This window comes from Labeo rohita, chromosome 11, assembly GCF_022985175.1.
Source record: "Labeo rohita strain BAU-BD-2019 chromosome 11, IGBB_LRoh.1.0, whole genome shotgun sequence".
NCBI classification, from domain to species: Eukaryota; Metazoa; Chordata; class Actinopteri; order Cypriniformes; family Cyprinidae; genus Labeo; species Labeo rohita.
In genome coordinates this window covers 22,458,692-22,473,559 of record NC_066879.1, presented here as the reverse complement: position 1 = coordinate 22,473,559, position 14,868 = coordinate 22,458,692, and the positions used below count along the sequence as shown (strand labels likewise).

The 14,868-nt window shown below is 39.7% G+C and overlaps 1 protein-coding gene across 3 annotated transcripts in view; it reads right to left on the bottom strand.

Moving 5' to 3' along the window:
* Positions 1-14,868, bottom strand: part of arhgef10la (Rho guanine nucleotide exchange factor (GEF) 10-like a) — a 412,439-nt gene that overhangs the window by 289,843 nt on the left and 107,728 nt on the right. For all 3 annotated transcript variants that reach the window (XR_007828683.1, XM_051122260.1, XM_051122262.1), the window contains 3 exons: positions 13,842-14,053; positions 10,941-11,098; positions 5,978-6,120 (listed from right to left, as the gene is read on the bottom strand). Coding sequence is in view for 2 of the 3 variants with exons in the window: in XM_051122260.1 (XP_050978217.1) it covers positions 5,978-6,120; positions 10,941-11,098; positions 13,842-14,053 (513 nt within the window). In the remaining variant the exon portion in view is untranslated. The remainder of the gene's footprint in view (positions 1-5,977; positions 6,121-10,940; positions 11,099-13,841; positions 14,054-14,868) is intronic.

Genomic DNA, 14,868 nt, shown 5'->3' with positions numbered 1-14,868 from the left:
GTGAGTCAAGGATTCCAATGTCATAATTGTGAGAATTATAAACTACACTATAAATCAAATTATGAGATTTTAAGATTATCACATTTCCACATTTTAAGATATAAAGTAGCAAATATGAGATGTAAAGTTATGTTTTCAGATCGAAAGTCACAATTGTGAGACACATTTAAAATCTGAGATATAAAGAAATATGCTTCCATAGTATCAGACCACAGTACTGTTCTGTATAATCTTACAAAAATGTATTTAAAAATGCTGTAATCATTCATAGGGCTTATTCTAAAAGGGATCCAGCGTTCATTGTCTAAGATTCTCAAGCAGAAGAGGCTTCCAAAAGACCTAACACTGTGGTAACCATTACACAATATCAAAAAGCATTCTTTAGCTTAGCGTTTAGCTTAGCGCACAACACTGTGTTCTTGTTTCCACTAAAGCACAAGATGCTCTATGAATCATTCTCAAATCATACTGGAGAATACTGCCAGGTTTTACACGCAGACAAAAAAAAATACAAAATGCAAAAGCATTTTGTGGATTTATTCATAATCTTCACTTTGAATATGTTTGTAATCTGCATTTCTGCTTACCATTTATTTTATGTGTTACAAAAGGATATTCAGTTGTACAAACACAAATGCAAAATCCAATGCAAATGTACACCTTCCTTCCTTTATCTTTTTCCGCAATGCACAGCATTATTGTGCCTTCAAAATCACCATCCGACCAGTGGGCTCAAGGGCCACACATCATGAAGGTTTCAATGACTCAGGATCCAGTTTCTTTGATTTCAAAGTGATTCACAGCGGAGCCGTGCGCTACTGTCTCAGAAAACAATACACCCCCTCCCAAACACCTTTTTAAAAGTCCACAGGGAAAGAGGAGCCATTTCATGCCTGATCCTCTAATGAGGCATGAGGGAGCTGCGCTCCTTATCGAGGGTTTGCACGCAGCCCCCTGAGGTCTGTGGTGCTACCGAGGAGCCCTGAGAACTCTTACAAACAGCTAGTTCTCCAGTCTGGGGTTGAGGCAGATTAGTTGAGGGGGTGAGGTGGGTACGAGAGACCGCTCTCTCCTCTGCACACTAGCGGACAGGGATTAGCACCTGTTTGCGTGCCCTTGCCAAAGGGAGCTTCTTTTGTTTGAGAGCAAGGGAGACGACTAAAACTGCCTTTGATGTGTTTTCGCTTTTAATTGACTTGTCGGCAGTGCTTGCCTTTGCTCTCTTGTTCTCTCTCTATGTTTTCGTTTTATTTTGCTTGGACTATTTCTTCAGAGACAAGACACCAGAAGAATATTCTATCCACTGGTTATTTCCATCTCTAATACTTTTGTGAATGTGTATATATATTTACATTACAAAACATTTCTATTTCAAATAAATGCTGTTCTTTTGAACTTTCCATTCATCAAATAATTCTGAAAAAAACACAACTGCTCATAATAGTAAGAAATATTTTTTACGCAGCAAATCAGCATTTCAGAATGATTTCTGAAAGATCACGTGACACTGAAGACTGCAATAATGGCTGATGAAAATTCAGCTTTGCCTTCAATTTTATCATTTTTAACAGTTAAATTGTATTTTAACATTTTATTATGACTGAAAAATTTGGGCGATCTCATCCCAGCATATGCTGGTTAGGTAGGTTTTGATGCTGGGATGCTGGTCCTTTGCTGGTTTTTGCTGGTTTATGCTGGTCCTTTGCTGGTTTATGCTGGTCCTTTACTGGTTTATGCTGGTCCTTACCTGGTTTATGCTGGTTCTTTTGCTGGTTTATGCTGGTCCTTACCTGGTTTATGCTGGTCCTTTGCTGGTTTATGCTGGTCCTTAGCTGGTCATGTGCTGGTACCGAACCAGCATAATCCAGCTAATGACCAGCTAAAACCAGCACCCCAGCATCAAAACCTACCTAACCAGCATATGATAGGTTTTTTCAACAGGGATATATGAGAAAAGAACATCTTGGATATGCCATCTACACAAATTTGATTTGAATAAAACCATCTACTAAGTGAATAAACATAGACCATGTGAAGCACGCACATCCTAAGTTAATTTATCACAGCTGCTTGCTGAAATACCAATGAACATTTAGCTTGCATCATGATGTTTGTGGTTAGAATAAATAACGTATATTTATCCACATACAGTAAAGTAACACTGACGCAGTAAGTCACGTATACATACAATCATTTGCCATTATATTATTATGATTACTATTTTTATATATTTGTAAATGCATTAAAAAAATTACCCCACATTTACAATTACATATGTGTATAAATGGGGCCTCAAGCGGCAATCTGAGTCACTGAGTTTTATACAGAGACAGAGGTTGCCCCCACCACTTCACCCTAAGATACTATATCACTATCTCACAGCAGGAAAGCACTGTTCTTTCCAACCAATAAACAAAACACAGCACGCCTCCACCTACCATACAAGAATCACGTCTAACCCCTTATTAGTCCACTATAATACTAGGTGACAGTGCTTACGAGAGCAACATGTTTAAGCAACCGCTCATTTAACCAAGCGTGGGACTACACACTTCAGCTTTTACGGTTGTGTAAGGATTTCTACAGCCCTGTTTCCACCTGGTATTAAGATACATTTTCAGTGATCCGATCACAAGTGGTCAGCTGAGACACATTACCGTTTAGACCTGATCTTAACATGCATTTCAAATGCATCTCCTGTGACCACTTGTGTTTGGATTTCGTCTGGACCCTCCCCTCTTGTTTTGTAAAACTTATACATCACTTTCCAAACGAGTGCAGAGTGTGGCCCACGAGTGCGACTGAATGAATACAGCCATTACGCTGCTTACGAGGAAGCGGGAGAGGAAGTTAATGTGAAAGGTATGAATGATAACACCAATTCTGATTGTAATCTGTGTTTTGGCACAACATATTGAGTTTAAAATGACTGAACCTTCTCAAAACATGTCCCATAATACTTGCATGTTAGGTAACTGAGAGGCAAGTAGTGTATACACTACGAAAACAACCCAGTTAAATGTGTTTTCGATAACTTCTGGAAGTTCACATTTAGACCTTGCTTACACCTGTATTTAGTGTCATACACTTTTTGATTGATGCATCTTAAGGCCGTTACACACCAAGCCAATGACTGGGCAATCTCGAGCCGTCTTTCGCTCAGTTTTTACAGTGTGTTCTGCAACGTTCGCACTAGTCGGATCCAGTTGGCAGCTTTTTGGCTGACTGAGTATGTTGAGTTGGTGTCAGGCAGTTGGTTCAAGTTTCGTTTTTCCTTTTTGAATGACAATCATAGACTACTGCCACCTGCTAACGTAACAAAAGACAGCTGGTAAAAGCTGCACAGGTAGCTTTAGCATCTTTAGCATCCTTGTTAGCACACATACTTCTCATGTTGGCGTCCCTGGTTTGAGTTCCGCTCAGAAGCGGGGCAATTAGGACCGGAGGGGTTACATTGGTGCCGTGACCCGGATTGGAGTGAGGTTTAGGAGGGTGAGTGTATCAGAGGCCAGCGGGTAAGAGCTGCGCAGGTAGCTTTATAATCTTTCATAGGCCTTTAGCATTCTTTTCAGCACACACGCCTCGCATGTAGACGACCCGGGTCCCAGTCTCACTTGGAGTGGGGCGATTAAAATCTGAGGGGTTATATTGGTGCTGTGACCTAGATGGGAGTGAGGTTTATGAGGCTCAGTGTAATGTAGGCCAGCTGGTAAGAGCTGCGCAGGTAGCTTTAACGTCTTTAGCAGGTCTTTAGCATCCTTGTTAGTGCATGCGCCTCCCATGTCAGCAACCCTGGTTCGAATCCCACTTGGAATGGGGTGGCTAGGACCAGAGGGGTTACATTGGTGCCGTGACCCAGATGGGAGTGAGGTTTAAGTGGGTCAGTGTAACAGAGGCCAGCTGATAAGAGCTGCTCAGGTAGCTTTATCATCTTTAGCAGGCCTCTAGTGTAGTTGTTAGCACCTGCCTCCCATGTCAATGTCCCTGAGGAGGGTGAGTATAACAGAGGCCAGCTGATAAGAGCTGCACAGGTAAACCTCACTGCCATAATCTTAAGAGGCGCACTAGTAACTTAAGCTGGAGGCTGTGGCCTTTCACATACTTGTTAGTGTGCCCACCTCCCATGCTGGCAACCAGGATTCGAGTCACGCTCAGAGCGAGGCGGTTAGGACCGGAGGGGGTTACATTGTTGCCATGACCCAGATGGGAGTGAGTTTTAGGAGGGTGAGTGTGACATAGGCCAGCTGGTAAGAGCTATGCAAGTAAACCTTACTCTCCTAGTCTTAAGAGACGCACTAGTGACTTAAGCTAGAGGCTGTGGAATTTAGCATACTTGTTAGTGTGCCCACCTTCCCTGTTGGCAACCAGGGTTCGAGTGACGTTTAGAGTGGGCCGGTTAGGACCAGAGGGGTTACATTGGTGCCGTGACCTGGATGGGAGTGAGGTTTAAGAGGATGAGTGTAACGGAGGATGAGTGTAACGGAGGCCAGCTGGTAAGAGCTGCGCAGGTAAACCTTACTTCCCTGATCTTAAGAGGCACACTAGCAGCTTACATTGGAGGCTGTGGCTTTTAGCATCCTTGTTAGCATGCCCACCTCCCATGTCAGTGACCCGGGTTCGAGTCTTGCTCGGAACAGGGCAGCTAGGACTGGAGGGGTTACACTGATGGCATGACCCAGATGGGAGTGAGGTTTAGGAGGTAAGAGCTGGTGAGAGCTATGCAGGTAAACCTTATTCCCTTGATCTCAAGAGGCACACTACCGACTTACGTTGGAGGCTGTGTTCGGCCGGGTTCGAGTCTCGCTCAGAGCGAGGCGGTTAAGACCAGAGGGGTTACACTAATACAGAAAGTTATTTCCTCTCATGCAGGTGCAGAATGTACATGCTAGGTAGCCGCTGGCTAGTGCTCTTTGCGATGTGTTCAAGCCCAACTTTTTTTGCACACACACAAATGCAAGGTGCCAACACTGCCTGCTTTCATCACAGTTAGTTCTTTGATGTCAGTTTAGTGTGTCACGGCCTTTACTACCAGGTGTAAAGAGGGCCTACATATTAATGAACAAAACTTGCAAATCAAGTTGGTTGCAGTCCCAAAAATGTGTGCAGGGTTTTATTATTATGTGTATTCTCTGCATAGTGCATACAAGCCCAACCATCACTGTTTGTTTTCTCTGCAGTACAGTGGTTGAAATGCTTTCAGCATTCTACATCAATAGCGATCCAGCGGCCTCAATCGTTTCGGGTCAAGGGAACAAGATGGCACGCTGCATAACGTGGAATTCTTACCTAAAAAACTGTGACAAGAGAGACAAATTCGCACAGGCTCTGTTGCTTATCCCGCCGACACACATCATTGTACTCCACTTTGCCATGAGTCCCAAGGAGGCAGATTTACAGCTGTAGAGGAGACGCTTCCCCCTCCAGCTGCTGGGCCTGCATGGCTCCGCAGGGAAAGGGATACAATGTAATCAGTCGAACAAAACAGAGCACTGGCCTGAACCGTGGAGGATCAACCGAAAAGCAGCAGGGGCCCACTCACCTACCACTAGCTCAAATCTCCTCTCTGATGGGCGCATCCACAGAAATCTCAAAGGATAAAAGAGATGTTTGATTCCAGAGATAAAACCCAAGAAGGCAGAACTAAAGGAAGGCTCAGGGTTATGGAGGCCCATGGGGTAGATCCCTGGGGTACGGCTCCTCCATATTTGAGACAGCCGGAGAAGATTATGAACATGTCAGAACTATTTACTCATCCTGTGTGGTTTAAAAGCAAGAGGGGAAAAAAGAGACCCTAGAGGAGAAACCCTGGCCATATGGATTGCAGCTCCTCGGTAGGATTATTGATCTTCACACACAAGCTAATTTGTCAGTCAGTGTTGGCCAAGTGCCTGTGAAACATAGTCTGTGCTCTTCCATTTGCTAAAGTTTGGTCTGAAAGCAAATCAACATGAGTAGAGCTTTGAAATGATGGGTCTACCTGAGTGGACAAACTGGAGACGTGAACTACAGTTACTGTGTTAGCACAGCTAGCCCAGACCGAGTCCTCCAAGGCAAGCAGTGTCCTGATGGGATCTGAACCAACTGTTACTTTTCTACAGGAGTCCTGGTTCCACAGTTCCCCTACAAGAGAGAAACACAAAAACACACAGTAAGTTCACCATACGAAGATTCTTTGACACCCTAAGGCTCTTAAAACAAACTTTTTTTTTATTTTTTACACAGGAATTGGGTACATTATTTCTACCAGAGTGTGATTTCCACAACATCTCAAATTATTTATCATGTTTAACAGAAGTTTGTGCTGGAAAGACAGAAGGAAACAAATGCTGGCTCGGGGCAAAAATAAACAAAAAGGCCCCAAAATTCAAGATAAGGCGACAAAAATGAACTAAATCTATTATGCCTTTTGGGATTAAAGTGACAGTGAAACTAAATGAAATGTGTCGACTACAGCATTACGTTTACGTGTGCACCTTGCAACCTATTCTAATCACACGTTTCTGTTTTTTGCTTACATTCTATACATAATTTATAAGTTTCATTTTCCATGCTACTAAAGTAACCAATGTGTAGTCTTGTTTTTCTAATTTGTAAAAAGCAATAAACTAATTCACACACAGTTCTTAGATTGTTTTGTCTGTGTAGCTAGAGCTGGATTTTTAAAAATGTATTCTATTAAGTGATATTAATAATCATTAATTCAACATCAAGAGCAATAACTGCCCTTGGAAAACAATTCCAAGGTGCAAATTATGTCCTTGAAGAAAAAGTTCATTTCTGTCCTAGGTAGAAATTGATTAACTGCTAATGAAAATTTCGTAGCAAGGATTTTATCTAACCTAAATTACAGCTCACAAGTGATATTTACCCTGTTTTATATTTCATAAGTCATATCAAGCTGACACTATACTCCCTGTGCAGTATACTGCAAACTTTTTTAAATGAATAATAATAATTCTAACACAATAAATATAAAAATGGTTTATGTTTGTTTTGATCATAATGAGCTTTAAAAATGTATTACCCGGAAAATACCCCAAAATATTTCACTTTGCATATTCTAAGCTTTATGACACAGAAAACAGAAAAAGGAGGTAAAAGTACATGAGTAGCGAATACAATGAGGTTTGTGAAATACCTTGCTTGAAGGCAAATCGCTAATCCTATCTGGTGGAACATTTCAAATATGGCCAAAGATATTCAAAGCTAGTAAATTCGTATGTTATTTTTCCTTATAAATGAATGCTTCAAATAGCAGAGCTACAAAATGTGCTGCATGCTAATTCCACTGCTTTGCCCTGAGCAAGTCACTTAAAGTAAATTGGTTTCATTAATACTCAAGAGTAAATCCTTGTGTTTGCAAGACAAATATGTATAACTGGTGGTGGAACTGTATAATTTCTGGCTACGTCTTAAAAACATACAGCTACCGCAAGCACTGCAAAGCGTGTTTGTGGACTGCATATCTCCCTCAATAAAACTAGAACTTTCTATGCTAATGCGCTAACAGTGCTATGTTAATAACTGCAGCGTGTTGTGTAATCCAATTTATACATTTCTCTCCAGCGTGCTCAGAACACGCCAGACTTTTTCCTTGAGTTTTAATCACAGGGTTTGCAATGTAGCCACCACGGACACCATTATGGGATGCATTACATAAGCTTTTTTCCTTCGTCTTTTTCGCCCCCATCACAGTGTGTTAATGAAGCAAAATTAGAGAGGAACCCCAGCGAGCCATTTAATTAACATTTCGAGTTGTTTATTTCTGCCTTTGAAACCAGAATAGCTTTACAATGACTTCCGACTTCCTCAGGTTAATTGCATGGCATATTCAAAATGTCAGTCTTCTCACTTTTTTCGTGCATATGCTTTGAAAACATCCCCTCAGCCACTCGGTACCCCCTCACACTCAAACGAAGGCCGCCTCAGATTCGCCTCCTTCAAAGCCGAGGACCTTCAGGGGCGGAGAGGACTTATCTGGACACTCAAAGCATCTAGAGATGCAGTCTTTACTTTATTGCTCCAAAAGTAATAAAGTGGAAGGAAGAGAGACGCCGTTTCATTCAGATGGGCACTTATTGCTTCTGGGTGCAATATATTTACGTATTTGTTCTTCGGAAAGTTAGACACCTCATTATTATCCTTATAAATTCTGCATACTATTGATTAAACGCAACAAAATGATCCTGCCCTCCTAATGTATCTAGGAAAAAAAGGAAGAAAAACACGAAATCTCCCCCCCAAGCAATTTCGGCTTGCTCATACGTTTCAAAAAGCTTTCTGATTAATCTCACGTAAGACCCCAGTGTTTATTACAACATTAACTTTTTTGAGGGCAATGTACTGCTCCACAGAATAATTTGTGGAATTTATTTATTTATTTATTAAATAAATAAACAAATAAATCTGTTTTTAAAAATCCAGCCTGTACTTCCCAGGGAATATAACTGTTTGTAATTTATTTCTTTCCACTATATGAATAGTAATATTCAATCGCCACACTGCACATCAGCATAATTAATCTTACTTTCCACTTCACTGGCGGTAATTCCTTGTTGACAGCCAGGTAAGTAGTGCACTGTGATAAACCCATTGTGCCAGGGTTGTCTGCCTTGCACCACCCCCAACATACACGTACGCACACAGCGCACAGTCCCTCGCTATCTATCATGTCTCCGAATGCAAGAGTTCTGCATGCCCGCCCGTCTTGTGTTGTCATTAGCCCACACTTACGTACCGCAAATGAATAAGGCGCAGGCGCGAGCGGAGGACAGACTTGTGAAATCATAAATTGCTTTCAAGGTAATCCCGAATCCATTGGCTTTCTATCTAACTAATACATACCCAGAACAATCTTATCACCCCTGTCTCATCTCTGGATGCATTCAGAATACATGACAGAACTAATATCTTTCACGTACTCACTGAGGCATTCAGCTAACAGAGGAGGGACTGCAAAAACATCCTTGAATGTTTGAATGGAAGGTTGATGAAAGAGCAAATTGAACACGGGGACAATCAGATTCATTTGTACTATTAATTTGATTTGATTACCCTTTCACTCTATTGAGTCCCTTTCATTCGGGGACATACTAATAATTACCCTTCTTAATTATCCCACCCATTTAGTGTTTAATCCCATTAGTGAGAAAACGGAAAGAGAAAACATACTGAATATAACTGTCCATTTCTGTGCTAATGTGATAAAGAGCAAAAAACAAGCCTAATAGGATAGAAATAACATAGTCGTTTAAATCCGAAGTGATTATCCGCAATCCTAAACAAACACAGGCAATGTATGCAGAATAAATAAGCTTTGTTTTGCATAATGCGTAAAAGCAAAGAGAAACAACTATATAAAGCCTCATGCATATTGTGAGGCCTTGAATTAAATACGGAAGTACGGAGTACAGGGGTTTTTTTTTTTTTACATAAAAGACTCTAGACTCTATGATATCTGAACTGGACATTAGAAGAGGTTCCTACGAGAAGGAAATATTGGATGAGAAAAATTCGTAGTACAAAAATAAAACAAAGCCAGTATTACACAATTTAACATTAAAAAGTGTGTAAATCACTTGTTTTTTTAAGGAAACATTGTTCAACAGTGACACCAGCAGGTAGGGTTGTGTATCATTTGAATTTTATCGATTCCGATTCCGATTCCTAGTTTCGATTCCAATAACATAAAAAAAAAAAATTCAAACATTAAATTGTTAAAGGCAAGTAAACAATAATAAAAGTCAGTAATAAAATAGGAACAAGCAAATAAATTAACAATAGCATAAATAACACCGAAAGCACACAGATCTAAAAATACTGTTTCTTACTCATCTGTTTACTTTCACTTTCACTTTCACTTTCGTCAAAAAAAGCCTGTGTTTATGATGATATACTGATGTATTTTGTGCATATTGGGAAGTTAATGTGAAAGAGACGTCGGATCTGGCCCGGAACAACTTTTCTTGCAGTGGAAATGCACGGAGTGGTTCGAGAACGGACACAGGCTGGGAAACCGTACCTGGACCGTTGTTCATTGTGTTTGCGCAAACATCACGCAAATTCTTTCCCTTCCTTCGCCTAAATTGTTTGATTTCAAACTTAAAATCGCATTAAAATGCGAATGCAGGAATCGTTAAGTGAAACCGAAATGCACGTGTCTTATCGAACAATCGATTCTTGGAAATTTGGAACCGGTTCTAAAACCGGTTCTCAATACCCAACCCTACCAGCAGGTAAACTTACAACTGGAGTCCGCATTTCTCTCACCTCCCCTGAGCCTATTGAGTTTTATCAGACTTCCTACAGCATGCGGTGAGTTTGGTGGGGGGTAACTGAGAATGAATTGGGGAAAGTCACATGGGAGGAGGCAATGCCTCCATTGCGATATGATTAGATATGACTGGTTATGTTCAGCTGTGGTTGGTTCATGCGAGTAATCCTGCCTCTTATGTTCGTGCGCGTTCTGTGTTCGCCAAACAGTCTGAATTAACAATATAATGGCGTTAATGGAAATACTAATTTTAAAAAGTAAGTAAACTTACATACTTAGATATAACCACTTTGTTACATCAAAATCAGACTTAAAATGGCATCATCTGTGAAAGTTTGTAGTGAGTAATCAGCTTGGTGAAATTTAAAGTAAATCTCTGAGTCTGTGACCAGTATTTACCAAGCTTTGATGACTGATGATTTGAAATATTCAAAACTTGTTAAAACTTGTTAACTTGTTAAAACTTGTTAAAAAAGAATATTTGAACATAAGTTCAAAAATTAAATATATTGCTTAAACTGTTACTGCCTATCTACTTTCACATTACATTTCTAACTTGAAAGCATTACAGCTGGAATCTAATTTAGAAGTAAGAGCTTGTGACGTGTATTTGAAGGCAGCATGAGTGTACAATATAATGAGACATCAAGCGTTATGTAACTCGTACCTCCGCTACGTCTCTCGTACACCATCAGCGTTCCATCCCGAAGGCCAGCGAACAGGAAGTTCCTGCAGTGTTTGAGACACAGAACTGGACAGCCCTCGGGGTTACGGAGAGTCACGAGACACTGGGCGGCCGTGTCCATACTGCCATAGACCAGAATGCTTTGAAAGAAAAACATTGAAGAATATATAAGGACATCTATGTTGGAAGAAGCATAATCTTAAAACGAAGAAAGGAAGGCTAATGTGCACTTGCCCTGATATTGTGAAATTATATTTTGAAAGGAAAAATTCTGCTCTCTGTAGCTAATCAGTCCCTTTCATTTGCATAAAAAATCTCTCAGAATACCTATTGTTCTTCTCAACCTTCATAAATGATTGAACTTACTCAGAAAATCACAGTGATTTTAAAAGAGAAAATTATTTAATTTCTGCAAAAATGCCTGCACCTCAAAAACGTTTTCACAAAGGCCCATGAAACTACCCAAAAGTTTTTAACATTTGTTTTTTAAAGTTTTTAGTATACACTACATACAGTACTACAAAGACTGCATCTGAGGTCGTGAGGAAATTAATGAAGTCAACCTTTTAACATTGTTTTTTTTTTTTTTTCTCGAAAATACTAGTTAATGTTATCATTAACTAGTGATTGTTACCTTACTGATTTGTTCACACAGGGTATAAGTATTTCTTTGAATTTTTTTTCGAATTTTCGTAATTTTTTGTGGGTTGTATTTCACCTAGTCATACTTGTTGTGTTCCCAGTCAAAAATGACTGGACTCCAAACAACTGCTTATAAATCTCTTATTATGCTATATTATCACTAAAGACTAGATTCATTCTTTTTGTCAATTTGTTTTCTTTTATTTAGGACTGGTTTTGTGTTTCTATTTGCATCTGATTAATCGTAGGCCTCATTTTTCTGAGAGAAGGTACCTCGTTATTTGAAAAAATATTTTTTTTATGAATAATTTTCATAATATGAGAGAAAAAATTATGAAACTTTGCACTGTGTATCACACTAGTATGCTTCATTTAATATTTAATCAAGAAGCTTTTATTTTGAACAAAATTGCAAAAAGTCACACTTGTGGTGTTCCTGGTTCTGGTCAAAAATGACCAGACTCAAAAACAACTGCTTTTAAATCTGTCATGATGCTATATTATCACCAAATATTGGATTCAATCTTTTTGTCAGCTTGTTTTCTTTCATTTAGGACTGGTTTTGTGTTTCTATTTGCATCTGATTAATCGTAAGCCTCATTCATCTGAAAGTAGGCAAAACTGTACAAAATTGCACAAAGCCACACTTGTGGTGTTCCCAGTCAAAAATGACCGGACTCCAAACGAGGTACCTACTCTCAGATAAATGAGGCCTATGATTAATCAAATGCAAATATAAACACAAAACCAGTCCTAAATGAAAGAAAACAAGTTGACAAAAAGAATGAATCCAATATTTGGTGATAATATTACATAATGAGAGATTTATAAGCAATTGTTTGGAACAGCACAAGTGTGACAGGAATCCTAACACAACCAGACGGTTAAATTACTCCGGAGTTGCTAAACTTGTGTAAAACACTTTTTAGCCTATAAGAATAGTCATAACCTGTTTCTTATCCCCATGTGCACTGCAATGGCTGTAATGGCACCTTAAATCTGATTAAAAGGCTTTTACCTTTCCATTTCCCCTATTGCTAGACATGTGCTCAAAACAAACCACTATTAGGCTATTAGTCTTGGCTACCGCTTGGTTCTCACAGCCAAGTGAGCTGACAGAAAAATAAAAGAAGCATTGATAAGGTACTTCATTTACATAGAACCAAAGCAGCATCAATATCTTTGATACTGAAGCAACCTTAACTTGGCTTTGTAGACGCCTTTAGATATTTATCAGGTACTTTAATATTTTTAATTGAGGAACGCAACACATTTTAAATTAAACATACAAACTGTAAAAAAAAAAAAATTAAGTTATTTATTGGAGTATGTTTAACCAGAAAATCCTTCAAAATGTAATGTTTAATTCAATGTGTTGCTTGCTGTTTATTTTTAATTAAAGGATTAGTTCATTTCCAGAATAAAAATTTCCTGATAATTTACTCACCCCCATGTCATCCAAATATTCATGCCTTTCTCTCTTCATTCGAAAAGAAATTAAGGTTTTTGAAGAAAACATTGAAGCATTTTTCTCCACATAGTGGACTTCAATAGGGATCAATGGGGTTGAAGGTCCAAATTGCAGTTTCAGTGCAGCTTCAAAGGGCTCTACATGATCCCACCCAAGGAATAAGGGTCTTATCTAGCAAAATGTCATTTTCTAAAAAAAAAAAATTAAAATTGATATACATTTCAACCGCAAATGCTCATCTTGCACTAGCTCTGTGATGCGCATCTACGACTTCATGTATTACATAATGACATTTGAAATGTCATCATCATAGTTCTACATGTGTGTACTCCGGTTCAAAAAGTTCTCATTTTATCCTCCAACTGCCAAATCAATTTGACTTTCTTTGCACGTTAGTTTTGTAAACACTGGGTCGGTACTTCTGCCTACATCACGACCTTTTCAACGTGATTATGTAATGCCTGAAGTCAAGCAGGTGTAAGACGAGCATTTGTGGTTAAAAAGTATATCAATTTGGATTTTTTTTTTAGTTTCGCTAGACAAAACCCTTATTCCTCAGCTGAGATCGCGTAGAGCCCTTTGAAGCTGTACTGAAACTGCAATTTGGACCTTCAACCCTGTAATGTTTTCCTCAAAAACCTTAAGAAAGACATGAACACCTTGGATGATATGGGGGTGAGTAAATTATCAGGAATTTTTTGTTCTGGAAGTGAACTACTCTTTTAATTAGCAATGACCGAGTAAAAACTTTTTTTAAGTGTATATATTACCTGCCATCATCAAGTCCCACACAGATAGTATTTCCAACTCCCGTGGAGGTGTGAGGGCCGGTTTCAGCATCCTCTAAAGGGCTGGGCTCAGGCACATACTCCAAACACCTCACTCGAGCTCCCATCTGGAGGGATTTGACAGGCCGAGGTGTGGGTCTGTTCAAGGAGAAGATGTCCACCTGGCCTTGAGTGGAATCACCTCCACCGGCTACCTGCAAAAACAGAGCAAGGACAGTGCTATTATAGGTAGTCATCCAACCAAAACCGCTCTCACATCCATGACTGTACAGGTAGAGAAGGAAAATAATAGAGGAAGGGAAGGGCTTTCTGTTTCTCTGCCACTTTCAACCACTCCCTCGGCTTTGTGCTTTCACTTCCAGCGCCGAGAACCACACGGAGGAAATTTCAAACGGCAGAAAACTCTTTCACTTCCTGTGTACTTTAATGTTTCCCAGCCCTGTTATTTTATTCCTGTCAATTTCAATTTCACGGAAATGGCATATCATATCTCTCGTAAAAATCCAACCCATAGTCTTTCGCTTGATAAAGCCTCTAAAATTCATACTCTATCACCCCTAATGCATTCCCAGCGTCAGCTCGATAACTTCAAACATTTTTTTTTTGAAACTCCAGGGATCTTTTCATCGCTGAAGCAGAGGAAAAGGTGGGGTGGAGAGATGTCTTTTGAAAACCGCTGAGCTGTTTGACAATGGAAGGTTTCCTTTGGGTTGATGATTGATCGCCTTCTTAAGACAGAGACTGAGATGACAAACTCGATCCTTGGTGAAATTACATGTAGTTGACAGAATAAGACTTCAGCGCAGTGCTGCTCATAAATCCATCCTCTGGTGCTTTGCCTCAACAATTGATCTAGGTTCTGCACCCATTCATTTTCCTACCGAGTTGCTTTAAAATGCAGACTCTTGTAGCACATTTGGATTGCATTGCATCATAAATTAATAATCCCCCAGTTTGTGAAAAATAGTGTTTGTCTTCACACCCCGCGCTCTCTCATGGTTACTCGTTC